A 19,177-nucleotide genomic window follows, 5' to 3' on the forward strand; every position below is an offset into this window, starting at 1 on the left:
ACGGCCCGTGTAACTTCAGGGAGGACACAGAGATGTACTTCAGCCGTGTGCCCAGAAGGAAAGGTAGCAGGGTTTGGTGCACGCACCTGGGGATACAGGCAAAAGTGGGATGTATTTTTAATAGCTTCTCTGGTTTTTAACTTTACTTTTTTGAAAAAAAAATGCTTGAATTAGTGGTTCTCAAATGACAGTGTAAAAATCACTTGAGGGGCCTTGTTAAAAGTATTCTGGCCCTCCCATGCCTCAAAAAAAAAGCTCTGATGGAGGACTTCCATTTTAATAAGTGTTAAAGGGAGTGGGCTTAGTGACACAAGTCTATAACCCCAGCTGCTTGGGAGGCTGAGGCAGGAGGATTGCACATTCAAAGCCAACCTGATCTACTTGAAACCCTGCTTCAAAAAATAAAAGCCCTGAAGGGGGAAGAAGTAACTCACACTGACAACTTCCAGGAATATTGTAATGGTATTTGGCATCTTGCCCATTAACAGACAGTTGTTACTTTCCTTGATCAAACAGATCAGTTCATTCACAGAGGAACAAGTAGTGTACGGAACAGTAAAAGTCAAGACATTTGTCACATCGCCTTTGGATCCAAAGTTCTTGGGCCACCTCCACTGCGGGGCAGAAGGAATAACCTGAGGCTGTCCACTGAGGTAGGAGCAAGGTTTGAAGAGTTTATCCAACCCTGGAGGATGGCGGGGGGGGGGTTTAGGCAAATACGCATAAACCGGTTTTTCATCTCCTTCTGAGAAGGCATTGCACCAAGACCCGGCACCATTCACTGGACAAATTCTGAAGTGCTGGTTTTTGTTTTTAACTTGTGCCGCAATTCTGACATACACAATTATTCTTAAGCTAATTCCTATCTACTGAAGATGGAGTGTAGCAAATAAGCACACTTTACCATATTTTAATCCACATACCTCGGAAAAGCTTTTCTAATTTACTCATGTTATTTTTCTCCTTTCATTTTAATTGTAGTATTTCCCTTTTCATTCTTTTTAACCTCATTTTCCCTGGTTATTTTTCCTCACTGTTCAAATATTTTTTGCTATGTGGATACTATAGGAAATGTAACACATATTTTTAAATGTGCAGATTAATTTATTTTCCTTACAGACACTTAGATCTGTGGGGTCCAAAAATAGCCGATCCTCCCAGAAGCCCACAGTGGAGAAGTGTGTTAACAGTACCGAAATGTCAGCCTCACTGATGTCTGAGACTGAGGGGCAGAGAGAAAAAGAAAATACTCGCCAAGTAAAGCAGACTGTACGTGTTCATGGTAAGAATCACGCAGAAAGACTGATAGCTAGTGACAGTAATGAGAAATGCTCTTGTTAAGATGAGTCAGAAGTTGCATTCATGACTGTATCTTAAGCCCAGAGAATTGCCATTTAGTAATGAAAAGGGTGGTGGATGCTGAGATAGAATTCTTATACATACATTATCTCCTGAAACTCACTGTTGTATTTACTCCGTTATTTCAAGTTGCTGTCGTATTATTTCTGCATTATAAAAGTAATACTGACATAAAATAACTTACCATTGTCTCCACACTTGGAGAACATTTAAGTTTTCTTAGCTTATTTTCATCTTTTAAAGAATTCCTTTGATTTGTAAAATGCTCTTTGTCTCCTGTCATTGATATAAAAAAGACCTCTGTGGGTAAAGAAAGGACTTACGTTCCATTTTTCAGTTGGAGAGTTCAAGCCTAATAGAGAGGAAAAAGTGATTTGCAGAATTCATGACAAAGAATTGAGACCAGAACCCAAGACTTAAAGCTCCCTGTTAGTTTTTCCATGCTTACTGGTCTGACTTTAATGAGAGCTGAAAAGAGGGCACTTGAATTTATTTTACTTGACTTGTAAATTTATGGTAACTATTTCAGACAGTATTCTCCCATGAAGTAAAGTGTGCCATAAAGAATTAAATAACATCGATGTGCAGTCCCAGCGTATATATCTGTCCCAGGGAGGCCTTGAACTTACACTCTGTGTGCCTCAGTTTCCTTGCCTTAACGTGAGCATACCATCACTTGTGGTAGTAGTGATAATAACCAATAATGGCTGCCTCAGAGAGTCCTTGTGAGGGATTCAGTGGGGAAAAGCAGGTAAGAGCATCGTGTTGCACCAAGAAATGCAGTATGTAGTACTAACTGCTGCCATGAGCAGAATTACTGCTGATTAAATGATACCTCAGACATCTCCAGGCCTGACCTCCATTCTCAAGAGTTCCGCAGGTCACTACTCCGTAAAGTCTTGTTGAAAGTTCACTTTTAAAATAAGAAGTAATTTTTGTGTATTAACTGTCAAATGTCATTTTTTATATTTTTAGTGTAGCATATTGCATGATAACGTCTATCAAATTGTTGTAGCTCTCTCTAAATTGCATGAATAAAAATGATCATGAATAAAAATTTTGAAAGCAGTAAATGAACCTGATACTGCAATAGGAATAAACACCTGTTTTGTGTAAAGGAATAAATTTTGTGATGCAGCTTTACATTATGTCAAAATGATACATGAATATTCTCATTATAGTGATAATTTTATTTACTAAATTATTTCAAGTGATACAATACTTTCTGTTCTGGCTTTTGTTCTTTGGTATGAAAATGTCCCAGCCGATCTGCCTATTATGCATCCACATCCCCCACAAGAACCTTCAGCAGATAAGAATAACAGAAGAAGATTTCAGTTAAAAAGCACCAGCAGAGAAAGGACAGAGACACCCAGCGGTATGGCACTATTTCAATATTATCGGAGATCTGTATATTATTCGGGGCAATGGAATCTCTCTGCAGGTTGTAAATTTCAAAGGATTATGAACCAATTCATTTAAAATATAAATGTCTGTTCTATAGGGATTATGGAAATCAAATTTTCTGCAAAAGAATTGCTCTAGAGCCCAAATAGAGGTTTGCTGGATTAAACAGGCAGCACTACGGAAATAAAGGACTTACATTTACTCTGAAAGGCTGAATAAGATTAAATTACTGGGGTTCCTTTTTTGTTTGTTTTTTTTTTAATGGCCCAGATATGATAGAGGAAATTTTGGCAGACTTTACTAAAATTGAATTTATTATAATTTTTCAGACTTAACTTACGTCTTTTATTCTTCAATTGGGCTCTTTTCAGATTGCTTTTTACATTTTCTATCTCTCCGTTTGGATTCTTTGCCGTATAATATAATGTAGTTTAAAATTTTAACTCCACAACCAGTTAAGCATTAGATAAATGTGGGTGACTTATACAGTTATTTCTTTAAATACTGTATTTGAGGTATGTGTGTGTAGATTTGTATGTATGTATATTAGTCTATCCTGAATCCAACCCAAAGGCTATCATATATACATGTGCTAGAACAATTTCACAAAATTGTAAGGTTCCTGGCTTGGCTGAAATTCAGCCTGCTAGGTTTCAAGTTAGTTTTGTAAAAGAGTAAATAGAGAAATTAATTCTGTAATAATGCCTACATCCATTTTCGTAAGGAGCTGAAAGAAAGAACTTGATTTAAAGAAATTTTTTTAGTAAGAATTACAATTTTTTAAAATTCATCTTATGTGGAGCCCAAGGAAAAAAATAAAAGACCCTTTAAAAAATCTATGGTTTTTGGAATTACCGTGTAGTATAAAACATAACCCTGTTTCTGTGCAAATATCAAAAACTTTAAGGTGAGCTTCTACAGAATGCAGCTGAGTTCATTTTAAAACATTCTGCTGAAAAAAGAAAACTACATAGAATCTCTGTTGTCACCTCTCACTTGCTTCTCAAAAACTCAAATGCAAAAATGTACCAAATTAATGCCTTTCTTTAAAAAACTACTTTTCATAAGTATCAAAAGTAGTAACAGAATGGGAACTGTTTATTCCAATAAAGGCAGTTCTTCAGGAAATAACAAGAACAAAGATGAAGCCACAACTACCCTCACTACTATGAGGCAGCGAGAAGAGACGCTGCACCACAGCGCTGCAGGACACCTAGCTCCCGACCAAGCAGGTTGGTGCCTTCGCTACTGATAAAATACAGTGGTGCCAAGTATTTAAAACCCAGTCATTCTGAAATGCTGTGAAGCAGACGTTTGCTAAAATTTTACAATTTTTTATAAATCTCCTTTGTTAACCTTGATCCTATGCAAGGCTTGAGTGGATGGGAGAGTACTTTGATTCTGACGTTTTAATGCCGCTGTTATCCCATGAGAACAGAAGTTTAAATCTCTGCGGTATTTTCCTGTGACAGTGTTACTCTCCCCAAAGACCACACCCGCTGTCACCTTCCTCCAGTCCTCCAGAAATGGAGATGGCCGGACCCAGAGCACTGAGCCCATCAGCCTGTCTTACCTGACAGGTGTGTACAACTTTCACAAAAGCAAATTGGTTTTGAGCAAAGGAAAAGGAAAAATAAATGAAAATTGTTTGTAGTTTGTCAGTCTTATTTATGCAATGTTGAAACCTTCATTAAAATGTTAGGCGCAATTAGTGTCTCGCGCATAAATCTGACTGTGTAGAAAAACTAATTAGATGTGTAGGTGATCATTCTTGCATTTATCTTGTTTGCTGAAATATTGTGATTACAGAGTAATTTACATATTTTCCTAAGGAAACTCACCAAATTATTCATTACAATTGATATGGAAATACTTGAGGAAAAAGTACAAATCCAGAAAAGCATGTGGTAGTGAGATAATTAGAGTTAGTTTGGTGTAAAACCCTCCTTTGACTTTGACTTTTTGATAGTTAGTAATATGTTTGGCAGTAGGTCATACAGATTGTTTAACTGTGTACTGAGGATGACCAGTATCTTCTCCAGTTTCCTCTGCGTGTCTATGTACTTACGGGGCACGCTGTTTTTATAGTCTTGTCCAGCATGTGTAGAGCACCTACAATGTACCCAGTATGCTCCTGGAACCATGCAGAAGGGCCTGTCCTCCGGAGTCAGTACCAACAAACTTGTATGTTTCTCCGGGACCGTCTGCTCCCTCAGAGAGTGGTCAGATGAAGCAGATTTAGCCACTGGCCATGTACTAGAGATCCTGACCCTGCACTTATGAAAGCTTGTCCCTAACAAATTTTCTCTAAGACTTGTACATGTGTCACCCTTTCTACCAGGTCAGTCATGATATACAATGGTAGCATTTGGTTAAGAAACTGAGGAATAGAATTGTGAAATGTTTTGTATTCATGCCATCAGTGTTTTGGGTTTTTGTTTTTGTTTTGTTTTGTTTTGTTTTGTGTACTGGGGATTAATTCCAAAACCTTCACACTGAACTACATCCCCAGCCTCCCCCACCCCAAGCCATTTTTATTTTATTTTGAGAGAGGGTCTCACTAAGTCACCAGTTGCCCAGGCTGGGCTTAAATTTATGATCCTCCTACCTCAGCCTCCAAGAGTTCTGGGATTACAGGCATGCACCACCATGATCAACCATTAACGTTATTTTTGTCAACAGTTTTTGTTTCTGATTTGCTTTGCTTTGCTTTTATAGTGTAGGTTTTAAGGTTAGCATATCTTAGGTCTTTCTTGGTTTCTTGTATTGTGATTGTAAATACAGTAAGATTCAGGAGTCAGCTATAAATTACCACATCCATATTGTGGTTCTACACAACAAACTTTGCAAGATGTCTACCACTGAAACAATACAGCAAAAAAAAAGTAAATTTTAAGAAAAATAGACTAAATTGAGAAAATGTTCAAATTTTTCCTGCTGTCATTCTAAACGAGAAAGTAAGCATATTTTAATGATATTTATTATGTAGATTTGTCCTTCCAGTTATAAAATCTGTCTCAATGTGGTATAAAAGATTAAAATTTTTGAAGATTAGACAAAATACCTCTCAGCTGTAGCATACGGTATTTAAAGAAAACAAATAATGTGCAAAAATACTGTACCATCTTCCTGCAGTTAAAAGGAAATTTTAGTAACTCAACCTTCTTTAAATTCAGAAGACCTTTTCCTTCTGGAATGTCACATTAATGAGGTTGTGTTACAAAGAACTGTGCTGCTAGACAGGTGATAATTATTTCAGACTTACAGATTTCTAGGCCAGTGTTTCAACTCAAATGGAGAAGTATAAATGATTTGCCTGTAGCTACAGACACTGACCTATGGGCTAAATGTTTAGCAAGTTACAAGATGGTGGATATATTTCCTTCCTTGGCTTCTGCCTTATTTGATAAATTTCTGTTTCAACAACAAGAAATTTTAAGCTAGTTACCTGCCTAAGATATCACTTACAGAACCCTACTCTAATTTTTGTCATCTTTCCCAAATGTCAGATGAGTGGATATTCCCCGAAAATGATCCCATTCTCCACTCAGCATCTGGCAGGCAGTCTCTGCTTCCGGATGAGGAGTCCTACGTCAGTTCACACCTGCGGCAGAACCCCAGCAAGGACAGTGAACGGGACCGACAGGCAGAGGAAACCCAGATCGTTCCAAGGGACGTTTTCACATTTTCATCTAGGCCACGATCCGCACCTCATGGGAAGACACAGAATATGTCCCCAGAGGGGTGGCCGTTTATTTTGGATCTGAAAGAAGATGCCAGTCTGACCAGGACAGACTCCCACTTGGAAGATGATTTCTATGGCGGCGGCAGCAGTGAAGAGGTACTGTTAGATGCGCAAAGTAGTCTTAAAGCATAGTTGTTCCATTCGCTCCACTGAGTACTAACACTTGTTGAAATGGAAAAGGGGAAATCAACTGCTGTTTATGAAACTGCAGCAGATTGCTGTGCCAGTCAGTAGTTGCACCAAGTTGTTATGGTAACTCACTGCTTTTTTATTATTAACAGCCACTTTCATTGTTAATTATGGAAACTAGTTTGGGCCTTGTTTTTTTGTTTTTTTCATTTTACTGTTTGTCTCACAGAATTAAAGAAATAATATACAATTCAGTTATATAGTGGCGAGGCCAGTAAACCGTAAGAGACACTGTTCTAGCTCTCTGGGGAAGCAGTGGTCGAGCTGCTGCACATTCTGAACTGACAGTGTTCTGGCCTCCTTACTCCCCTGCCATCTTTGCACCTTAGCCCTATTAGGACTCATTATTTTCTATGTGGTCCCAGAATTTCAAGGGTTGTGCCAATTAAAGTTTAGATAATGAATCATGAATTAGTCCTGGGACTTGCCTTATAGGAGGTTTTCTGTTTGGAATTATTTAGAATACAAATATGTTATAAATTAGTAAATTCATACAAAAACTGTTTAAAACTTGCTAAAAATTAAACTGAATATGGTTTGGTAATATTTATTTCAAGCCTTTATGATAATTTGTTCCCCATATGAAATGAATTATGTGTGAAATTTCTTTAGCTGTATTCGCTATGATGACCATTCATATTTGCTGGAAAAAAAATTTAAGAACAGAATACAGTCAAGTTAAGGTTTAATAAAAATATGTAAAACATTTTATTTATAAATTATGCAACTATATGTTCATGTATTTTTATAAAACTGTTTAAGAACTGTAATTGATTATGGGTCTCCTTTGGACAGAGGATTGCTGATTAAGTCCATATACCCCTACTCTCAAGGCCGTTGAGACTGTGGTGGGATTCTTCAGGCAGTAATTATGAGTTTTCTCAACTTCTAATGAGTTCTTTCAGCAAAGAACATGGAGGATCCTTTTTTATAACATCATTATTTCTGTATGTGATGAAACAATTGGCAGTACAAAACATAAACCTGCTGCAATCCCTTTTATACCTAAGTAGTGCGTCTGATACTAGCATTTTAAATTTTGCTTTTGGATTCCTTTGTCCCTTCTAGCCTGAAAAACATTAATGTGCAAAAATTGTAACATGGGCATTTATCTTCAGTGTCTAGTAGTGTTCCTACCCCAGCAACTCTTTTACCATATAAATTGGTTAATTGGATCAGGTAATTCGTACCATTTTAATAGGATAGGATTATCCTTTTCCCACATGCACACCTTTCCTACCTAACCCAGAAAACTTACTCTGAGTAGAGATTTCATACAGATAGGAAACACAGCTTTCTGGGAAACTATGATTTGAAAGGATTATGCAGAACTTCACCTTAAATAATACCGCATGAGGAACTTAGCTCTTCCATCTATATGAAGGGTAATCCTTGAGAATAAGCAATAGAGCTTCCTGGGAAAATGAAGGAAACACGCTCTAAATATTTTAATTTGGTATTGCTTTATGTGCTTCCTTTTGCTGCTTGCTACTTCTAACATCCCTAAGTGTTTGTTATGCAGACAAGTATTTATTATCAACTGCATGGAATAAATTCCTCACGCACTACCCAAGTCCTCACTGCCCTGGTACCGTGCGGTGTACCTACCCCTATACCATGCCTGTCAGCGTGGCCAGCAGCATGTAGGGAACCTATAAAGGAACCATCTTGTGGCAAACACCTGCCTGGGCCACATTTAGTTGGAGCAGAGTGGCAGACAAGGAGACAGGCAGAAGCCTTGCCATGTTACCAAGTTTTCGGGTTTGCTGGTAAAAAAAAAAAAAAAAAACTAACAAGATTCCAACCAGGATATAAAATAAAGCAAACAAACGTGCTAGGGTATCGTTAAAAATATTCTAGAATTTGTAATGTTCTTTACCAAATTGGTTTTCTTCTTTTTTGTTTTTTTGTTTTTCTTGTGTGTTTGGTCATCTCTTTAGCTATGGGGTAACTTCTGTTTCTTGACTGTGTAAGTTACAGGAAATTGGAAACATTTCCAGTATTTACATACAGTCTCTAAAGAAAAACCAGCTTAGTTAATTCATACCATTAGTGAATTGTTTTCGAATGTTATATCTAATGTGGTTGTAGTTAAGAAAAACATAATGTTATGTTATGAATAATGGTGAGAAAATCAGTAGTATTATACTACTTACAATGATTGAAGCTTTTAACTTGTAATTAAAAGACTTTATTTGATGTTGGACCAGTGAGAATTTTTCAAGAGAAATTAGATAAATTCAGTAGCATATAAACTAGGAAGAATGAAATCATGTTATTATGAAAGAAGAAGAGCACACATTCATTAGCAAAGGCTAATTAAAACCTGCTTTTAGTGATTCATTGTCCTTATAGCTTAAGTTGCTAATAATTAATTCACATCTGAGGGCTTAGTGTGGGAGCCACAAAAGTAGGAACTTTCCGCATCTTCTCTCGTCTTACTCTTTGCTTCATGCGTATTTTACTCCCTAGACTGCTGCATTTACTAATATGCCGGTACGCAATTGATTTTGAAGTTGAACTTCGTATTTGAAAAGCACATTACAGAAACATATGTCATGATGAGCTATAAAATCAAAACTACAATGTAGAACAAATTGTCTTAGGACAGCTATTAAAATAGAGTGCCTTTCACACGATTGCAGTGATGGAAAGAAAGCAAGCCAGTCTTACTGTCTCTGTGCTGTATTTCGTGCATTATTCCAGACATGGCTTCTGTATACACCTGGCTTGCAACTTGAAATAATTAGCTTTATATTAATACTTTATTCTTCCCCTAATGTACTTTTTACTCTAGAAATACAGCACTGTCACTTTTCCTCATAATTCTGTGCGTCATATAGACAAGGCCATGCAGTTTGTCGTATATAACAGACCAGATTGGAGCACTGCGGCCCTCCGGATTATTCATATTTGTACACAACGTGTGAGAACGGTCGCGTTCAGATTACCTAGGAAGACTCGAGAGCTCCCTCTAGCTAGGTGTATGGAAGCCCGCAAAGGACAGATACACAAGCAACAGAGCGCAAGGCCCATTTTAGTCCTTCTCCCAGCTTTCCTGCTGGTGCTGCTGTCAAGGTATTTTTGGCACAACAGTTTAGTTGTTTGACTTCATACTTTTTTCTGATTGAATATATTTCTGGATATACTATAAACTCACCTCTACGTATTAAACTAATGGTTTTGACTTGCCACCTCGCGTAGCCTATGTGTATACAGTAGAAAGGCTTTTAGTCCATGTGAAGCTGCTTATATTTCTGTGTAACTTTAAAAACTTCTAAATGACAGTGTATGTGTTGGGAAAAATGGAAGGACTTTTTTAATATATTACCTTGAATTTTTGTTCATGTATTTTATTAATTATGACACAGCACATTCTCTAGACCTACCTGAAAATTTTAATATTTATCCTATACAAGTCATCCTTTTAAACTATTCACATCTGTGTGTCTGCATTACTACTGTTAAAGCTTTTCTCTGGAAAGTCACAAGTCTCTTGGTGACAAAAGTTATAAAGCACTTGTCTGCTTCGAATCTAACATTCTGCCACTTTTGCTTAACGATAAGACGCTTTGCAGATATTAAAAAAGTGCCTTTCACACTATTGCAGCATCTGAAAGAGATTTGGTTGTGGGTGGGAACAAGAAATCTTTAAAGTGTTATTGGTTAAAAGATCATAAAATCTAATTTATTGAAAAATATTATTCATTTTGAACAATTACAAAAGACTCATCATTTTCCCTAAATATTCAGTATGTCCTGCCGCACAGTCCCTTCCCTGAAACATCTGGTGTGACTTGCCTGGGAAGTATCACCAGCTACAGGGCAGGATGTTCACCAGAAGTTAGTTGTCCACCCTGTTTACTGTCAGGCATGATGCAGGTGACTTGCTTGCTAAGAACAGCCACATCTTCCTTTCATTTTATTTGTTTGTAAGACAATACTATCATATATCTTCGTCACCCAGAAAGACCTACAATACTTGCATAGTTTCTTATAATAGCCAAGAAATAAAAGTACTTCTTGGGGATAGTCATTATGAAGGCATTTAAGATATAATTGAACAGTCAGTCTTATTACCATCAAAGAATAAATTAGTTTTCATTCTTGATGACTGTCTCTAGCTACATTTATACAAATAACTCTGCTCTCTGACTGCCAATGTAACTATACCTGTACTACCTCTATCACTTGCCAGTGCTGTCTTCAACTAAACGCTGCTGTCGATTCACACATTTAAAGCATTGGACAAGGGGCTGGGGATTTAGCTCAGCGGCACAGTGCTTGCCTGGCAAGCACAACGTTGTGAGTTCGATTCCCAGTACCGGAGAAAAACCAAAAAAAGAAAAAAAATAAAATAAAAAAGCATTGGACAAAAGTAAAAGTTTGTAACTCTAACTCAATCCCAAATTCAGAGCTGCTGTCAAAAGTGTGTCTGGAATATTGCAGATGTGTTTTACTACAGAACTTCTAAGAATGTTATAGAACACTTTTTTCACGGTGGACTCAATTGAAATATAGATAAGATCATCTACTCTAACAAAGGCTAAAGTAGCATTCTATCTTACTCAACATTAAAGTTATGAGACAAAGGGCCTGGTCCCATCTGTTCTAAGTAGGTGGCCCTCAAGAGTCATTAAAATTATCTTTTCAAAATTACAACTGAGCAAGAGGAATCTGTTTTGTGCATCCAGAAATTATTGTCCAAATGCCTATCTGCGTGTCCTTTTAAGAAATCTAATTCAACAGAGAAAGTGCAGGCTCCTTGGGGAAATCATTCTCATCTTCAGCGTACATATGCTGTGCTACAGTTAATCAGACAAACTCTATTGATGTTCCTGGCACTGGGGTGTGATTGAATATTTAACAAACAAATGTTTCTGCACCCAAAAGACAAACAGTTCAAGAGATTTCGGACTTTTAAAAAACTATATTAAGTGAAATCAAAAGCATGTTACATCTGTTCTTCTGAGAAGCAAATGAACAGGTGATTGGAATATGAAAATGGCATGACAGCTTCTTTGCTACTCTGACAAATTATATTCAGTAGCTAAATTGTAAATTAAGAGAAAAAGTAGTTATTTTTAATCAGATTATAGTCCTAACTTCTCATGCATGTAACAAGTGTGTGTGTGTATATATATATAACAAGAAATTAATCCAACATGTTAAACCCAAATGAATTACATATGTGAAATCAACAAACAACATGTATACCTTATAAAAGAGACAAAAGCATTGCTAAAGAAAAGAACAGAAGCTGGGCACACTGGCACATACATGTAATCCCAGCACTCTGGGAGGCTTAGGCGTGAAGATCACCAGCTCAAACCCAGCCTGGGTGACTAAGCAAGACTCTGTCTGAAAATAAAAGGTAAAAGGGTTTGGGATACCAGTGCCAAGGCCCTTGGTTCAACCCCTAGTACCATAAAAAAGAAAAAGGAACAGAATTTTGCTAGTGCCCCACTCAGTAAATGCCACACAACGTTCTATTCTCCATGTGTTTCCAGCCCAACCCACATCCACATGTTAATTAGGCTTAGTGTCGTGTGTAACCTACCGCCTTTCTCGGACTTTCCAGCTCCTTTTCTGTGTCTGGGATGAAGCCGTGTTAGTGATTCTGGAACCAAGGTGAACAAGTCTTCCCCTTCCTATCTAGACTCCCAGTTATTTTTTCCCTTCTGTATATTTAAAGTAGCATGGAAACATTTCACCATGGAAGTATGTTCCCCAGGGTATGCATCTGAATCCATCCTCTTCCCAGCTAATGTGCAAACTAAGGTATAACTTAAGAAAAATGTGAAAGGCATGCCCATATACATACTCGTGAACAGTTCCATGTATATAGTCATGCTTGTGCCAAGCGAAGAGAAATGTTTTACACCTGAGTGAAAAGGAAGAAAAGGCTATATGCTCTCAGGTAGGAAAAACAGACCTACTAAGTGAATTGATTTTTATGGGGTTTTCTAAATGATTTAGCAAACGTGGTTTTCTACATAGTCCTTTAAATTTCCATAATAGTGATCTGCACCTTTTAAATGGCACTTTCTAATTTCTATCTTGTGAGAGTATTATATTTGTCAGTATCTTTTCTTTGCCATTGGATTTTTTAAATTAAATTTATTTTAAGTGATACATAAAAATAGTACACATTAATAGGTTATACATATACGTGCTGGTGAATCTTTTTAATTTTTTGTTAGTACATGTGTGTGGTACATAATGTTCACATTCCTTGTGTGAAGGTGGTACATGTACGTATTCTTTTTTCATCCCCTTCTTTCCCTTCCATCACCTCTCCCTCCAGCTCTTGATCCTCTTTCCATCTGAGAAATATCTATCTCCCTGCTTCGTATTACTACATCTACCTTTAGTTGGTTCTTTATTTATAATGTGGGTTTCTTACATAAGAAGAATCATGCAAAGTTTGTAAGCTCATAAGCTTGTATGTTTGATTTATTCACATAACATTATGGCCTTAAGGTGCATCCTTTTTCTTATGTATGACTCAAGTTTATCTTTCTTTGTGGTATAGTGGTACTCCGCTGTGTGTAAATACCACATTTTCTTTATTCATTTATTGATGGACATATGTAGGCTGCTCCCAAGATTTAGCTCTTACAGTGTCTTTCACATTTTCAGGTCATTTGTACTTCTTTTTCTGAAAAGTGTCTATTCATTTTACTTGCCTGTTTTAAGATTAGGTCTTTCATTATATTTTAAGAGGTCTCATTTTTTTTTTAGTTCTTTATATATTCTAGATATTAGTCATCTGTCAGAGGAATAGCTGGCAAAATTGTTTTCCCATTTTATAGGTTGTGTTTTCGCTGTTGGTTGTTTCTTTTGCTATGAGGACTTTAAAATTTGCTATGATCCCAATTGTTGATTCTTGCTACTGTTTACTATGCAACTAGGGTTCTGTTCAAAAAGTCTTTGCCTATGCCTATGACTTCAAGAGTTAATGGTAATTAATCTTCCATGTTAATAAATGTTAATCTTGTTTTAGCACTTAATTTCTTTATCCATTTTGATTCTGGTTTGCTACATGGTAGAAGACATGGGTCTAGAATCAATCTTATGAACATGGATAGCTAGTTTTCCCAACAGCATTTTATTAAAGTGGCGATCTTTCCTCCAATGTAGGCTTTTGGACCATTTGTCAAAGATCAAGTAATTGAATGTATGTGGGGTTGTTTCTGCATCCTATATTCTGTCCCTTGAGCCTCATGTCTGTTCTTGTGCCAGTGCCATTCTGTTTTCATCACTGTAGCTTTGTAATATAACTTCAAGTCCAGAATTAGGCTTCCTGCTTTGCTCTCATTATCCAGGATTGCTTTTGCTATTTTGTGTCTCTTCTTATTCCTTATGCATTTTAGAATTGTTTTCTTTTATTTCTATAAGTAATGTTGTTGGTATTTTAATTATGACTGCATTAAATGTGTAGATCAGTTTTTGAAGTATGGCCATTTTTATGTATTGGTCCTGTTTATTCAGGAACAGGGAATACCTTTGCAATTTCTGATGTCCTCTTCAATATCCTTTTTCAGAGTCCTGTAGTTTTCATTGTAGAGGTCTTTTACTTCTTTGCTTAGGTTAATTCTTAAATATTTAATTTTTCTTGATGCTGTTGTGAATGTTTTCCTAGGGTTTTTTCAGTGAGTTCCTTATTAGTGTATAGGAGCTCTATTGATTTTTGTGTTTTGTGTGTTTCTGCTACACTGATAAATTTAATTATTCTAGGAGTCATTGTATGGAATTTTTGGGTCTGATCTTTATAATTTCCTTCCTTGTACTAGCTTTGGACTTGAAATGTTCTTGTTTTTCTGGTGTTTTGCAGTGCATCATTATTTGGGCTCTGTCTGTTTTTGTGATGTGGGCAATTGCAATTATAATCTTTCCCTTAGGACTTCTCTCATGGTATCCCAGAAATTCCGATATGTTATGCTGGCATTATCCTTTGAGTCTAGGAACTCTCTCATCTCTTCTTTGATTCAATTTCCATGTGTTTGTATAATGTCTGTGGTTTTGTTTCCCATCAACTTCTAATTTCATTGTGCTCTGATCTGATAATATGCATGAGATATTTTTGATTCTTTTGAAATTACTTAAGCATGCTTTATTGGCTACCAGTATGTAGCATTTGGTCTATTTTGGAGTAAGTTCCATGTGCTCCTGGGAAGAATTTGTATTGTGTTGTTGGGTGGAACACTCCATAGTCTATTTAAATGATCATATTATGATCAGTATAAGCTGGCTTTTACAGTCATTCCCTTAACACGGAATCCTCCATATTGCTAATAACAGTGCACCTGTCTCCTGATCGGCCTGCCTTTCTGCTTTATCCATCCTGACACTCCATGGACAGTATCCACAAACCCGTACCTATACCTCCCATTTTGGGGTCACTGTTGCCTTCTCCTGTTTCAAATCATTTGATAATTTCTGGCAACCTTCAAAATAAGTGTGTCCAGATGACAATGATTGTGCTCTGGCCTACCATAATATTCCCAGCATCTGCGGTGCCTAGTGCAAGACATGACCCTTGATGGGAAATAACGAAAGAGAGCCAGAACAATGGTAGATCCTTCCTTGTGAAAAAGCTCCAGCAGCTTTGTCCCTGGTCCCATACTCAACCTAGGGCAGACTCTCTCACCTGTACATACATTTCACTTGTTCTAAAAGAGGAACTTTCACCTTAGGTGGTGATCTTTATGTTGAATATGCATACTGCCTAGAGAGTTAGGAAAATAAATATTCCAGTCAGTTATCCACATACTTTGTTTTAAAACACCAGACTTTGGTAATGACTAGGTGTTTGCTTTTGTGTAGCTATAAATGGAAAAGTGAAGGAACACTTAATGAAACTGAATGTTAAGATATCCATTGTCAGACACCAAAAATGCTTTTAAATGTACTTTGTGCTTATTGTTTTTTGTCTGTTCTAAGTTTATCATTTAACACTCATACACTACATGTATAAATAAATATATTACATATTTAAATTAAGGAGTCAAATTGGAAACCTCTACCCTAAGGACGTATAATGACCCCAGTTATTCCTTTAAATATATAAATACATATACATATTGAAAATTTATAGCATTACAATATTTTATTGCATAAAACAGCACCATCTTTCTCTTTTCCATTATTTATTTTCATACCCATTGATTTTATGTATGTAATTCCTCTTTTCTCGGGTAGTAATAATTTAAATTCTGCTTTCCTGTGTGTAATCACAGAACTGTATACTTCTAGAAGTCTTCTAGTTTTCACTTTCATTTTACAGGCAAGTATATTTAAGAGGACATTTATATTTTGTATAATAATATACATTCTATAATCAAAATTTCTTATATAAAAATACCTTATAAAACATTTTATTAGCTAGCACTCAAACAATAAAACTGGCAGTAAGGCAAAGTGCTTTGCTAGGCCCTCTTGTAAGACCATTTCCTCACTTAAATAAGCTAAATTCCATAAATTATAGTTATTTATCTTCCCAAACAGTGAGCTTATGAGCAAGTGAAGGGATACAATTCTTAACTACTTTAGGTGTCTTCCTATGGATGCTCCTCTTTCAGGTATTCTTCAGAATGAATGTAATGACTATTTCCTAAAAGTACTCTTGTTATTCAGGGGTGAAAAAATACGTATGCTTTATCCAGATACCACATAGCAAGGCATTTTAGCAAATGATTTATACCTATTTGCCTGCCTATTTCAGTTGCTCATATTTTTCTTTGTAGATTAAAAAATATATTTTTTTTTCAGTTCACAAACTCAATTTTCTCCACAATTCTGGTCACAAACCCAAACTGGCCCAAAACAAATCTAATTTCCCCATAAGGTCAACATTGAACCTAACCATTGAATTTGATTTGGTTCTCGTCTGACTTGATTTACAACCAGAATCATAGGAAGACTCAAGCTTGTAAACTGAGGTACCACTATCCTTGTTTATAGAACAAGGACTCCAGAGCTGCCACAGGAAGTGGGAAGAATATTGAGATAAAGTGTGCTCAAAGCAAGGGGGAGTATTTTGACAAGAATTTACAGCAATACATCTTTTACTGTAATACATTTTTTTCTTTGAACATTTTGATCGCCCTGGTAAGATACACAATCATTCTAGATGCCCATTAATATATGAATACATAAAATATCACACACATGCACAATGGAATATTATGAAGCCATTAAAAAGCATGGAAATCCAGTCATTTGCAACCAAATGGATGGAACCAGACGCTATCATGTTAAGCATAATAAGCCAGACACAGAAAGGCAAGTATCACATTTTCTTTCTCATATGCACAAACTAAAAAAAGTTATAGTGATAAATAAATGTTGCAGGGGGTGCCTCCACAAAAGAAGAGCAGCTGACAGCCAGACTTTCCTGGCAAAGCAAATAGATAGAAATAAATGTAAGATGCTGCATTAGGGTTCTCTAGAGTAACAGAACCAATAAAATGTTTGTGTGAATAGTAGGGCACTTCGTTAAGCTGGCTTACATGAGCAGAGGCTGGGTCATCCCACAATGGCTGTCTTCAAGCTAGAGAGCCAGGGAAACCAGTTCAAGGAGCTAGGAACCCAAGAACCAGAGGGACCGTGGCGCATCTCCGAACCAAGGCTGAAGGCCTGGAAGCTACTTCGTAGAGAATCACTTGTGTGAGTTCAAGTTCAAAGGCTTAAGAATCTGTAGTGTGACATCCACCTCTGATGGCCACAGCAGAGTTATACCACTAAAGATTAGTTAATCCTGCGTGTAAGGATCCCCGTTCCGCTTTTTCTTCCTTCAGCCCTGTACACTGTTGGACAGGGCTCCCCACAGTCGGGACAGGGCCGTCCACAACTGGGACCGGGCTTTCTGCCTCAGTTGACTGACACCCATACCAAGTCTGTAGACACAGCAAGAAGCACACTTTACCAGATTCTAACCAGTCAAGTTAGCTCTCTAGCTAGTCAAGTTGACAGCCAGTATTTATCATCACTCAATGATAATTTATTGCCTGCACCATGCTATCTCCCCCTAGACTAAAGAGCAGATCCTCTCAGAAAGTTCCAGATGCCCGTCAAAGCAAAGGATTTGACAGTAGATCAGTAGTGTCAACTTCAGTATGCCTCCCTAAAAGAAATCTTGGGGGGAAAGTGGAGACCAGCTACTGAAATGACACGAAGTGGCTTCACTATGGCTTACGTATGTGAGCAGTGTTCCTAGTCTGGTCTGTTCTGTTGCACTTTGCACACATTTTCAGCAGGATCTATTTTTCATCATTTGAATGATCAGTAATGCATTTTCTTTCATATTCAGCTGTGTTTCAGCTCAGTAACAGCAGCTGTTAAATGAGTATATTGCACATCCCAAGGATAATGGAATGCCTCGTTTTTAATGAGAAAGATAATTATGTAGTTTTTATCATAATAGTTATTTTTTATTTCCTAGTTACTTCCCATAATTTTAGTTATCACTGCTTGCAAATTATAAATGAAGATCTTCTTTTTAAACCAAAAGCTTGCCAGTACAATGGACAGATTTTCAATAACACTCTACATTAGGAGCCATAAAAACATCATTATTCTGTTCACTTTCTGGTCTCTCTGCAGCAGTTCCACAAATAATAAATGATATGAGTGAAGGTTAACAGTGAAGCAGTGTCATCAAATAAATCCCTAGGCTAGTCTGACGGCTGTATCGTGTCCATCAGATTGATTTTTTTCCCTTCCTGTGTTAGTACTGTTCTTCCTTCATTTCCTCATCAGCTGCACTTAGAAACTAGAGAATAAATGAGGTTAGGCAGAACAAGTGACACTCGCAGTCTATTTTTTAAACATTAAAGATTTTCTTTATGTGTCATGGCCCAAGTATTCTATACGTGTGGCAGTGTAAACTTTTGGTTCAGTGATGTTCTAAGCAATTTAGAATAGATGGTTAGCTATCACAGGTCATTGACATACATATATGTACATCGTTATCATCAACAAAATAGTAGCTGATATTTCTGCAACATTATATGTGTCACTGTGCCAAGCCATTTTTCTATGAAGTAGTTTGTTTAGTCATCACGAAGACCCTAAGAGATAGAAACTCTTACCATTCTCATTCACAAGTGGAGAAACTGAGCGTTAGAAGGGTTATGCAGTTTATTCAGAGGCGACACAGCATTGTTGAAGAGGAACAATTTGAACCTCCGCTAACTGTAGAACCACTTCCTTTTTACTACATGCCAGACTACCTAAACATGTGGTAGGTCTCAGAAGAGCAGTACCTTCTCCTTCAGAAACATCCAAAGATAAAACTGAAATGTGTATTCCTTTTTTACATCACATGCATGTGCGTGTGTTTGTATGTCCGTGTATGTATGCTTATTTATTCACAATGATGTATCACTTAAGCAGTGAAAACGCATTTGCTTTTTAGATTAGTTAAAATGGAAGTTACCAGTTACTATTTGCCTGTTTTTCCTTTTAGAAAAT

At 36.9% G+C, this 19,177-nt stretch overlaps 1 protein-coding gene across 8 annotated transcripts in view; it reads left to right on the plus strand.

Moving 5' to 3' along the window:
- LOC102029990 (chromosome unknown open reading frame, human C3orf67) overlaps window positions 1–19,177 on the plus strand; it is a gene marked incomplete at its 5' end in the record, with an annotated part of 255,631 nt that overhangs the window by 148,903 nt on the left and 87,551 nt on the right. For 5 of the 8 annotated variants that reach the window (XM_005387269.2, XM_005387270.2, XM_005387271.2 and 2 more), the window contains 6 exon segments: window positions 517–653; window positions 1,120–1,282; window positions 2,624–2,737; window positions 3,879–3,998; window positions 4,239–4,346; window positions 6,276–6,607. In XM_005387269.2, coding sequence (XP_005387326.1) covers window positions 517–653; window positions 1,120–1,282; window positions 2,624–2,737; window positions 3,879–3,998; window positions 4,239–4,346; window positions 6,276–6,607 — 974 coding nt within the window. 8 annotated transcript variants of the gene reach the window in all.

The sequence above is a fragment of the Chinchilla lanigera genome, unplaced genomic scaffold, assembly GCF_000276665.1.
Source record: "Chinchilla lanigera isolate Chin_1 unplaced genomic scaffold, ChiLan1.0 scaffold00029, whole genome shotgun sequence".
Lineage (NCBI taxonomy): Eukaryota > Metazoa > Chordata > Mammalia > Rodentia > Chinchillidae > Chinchilla > Chinchilla lanigera.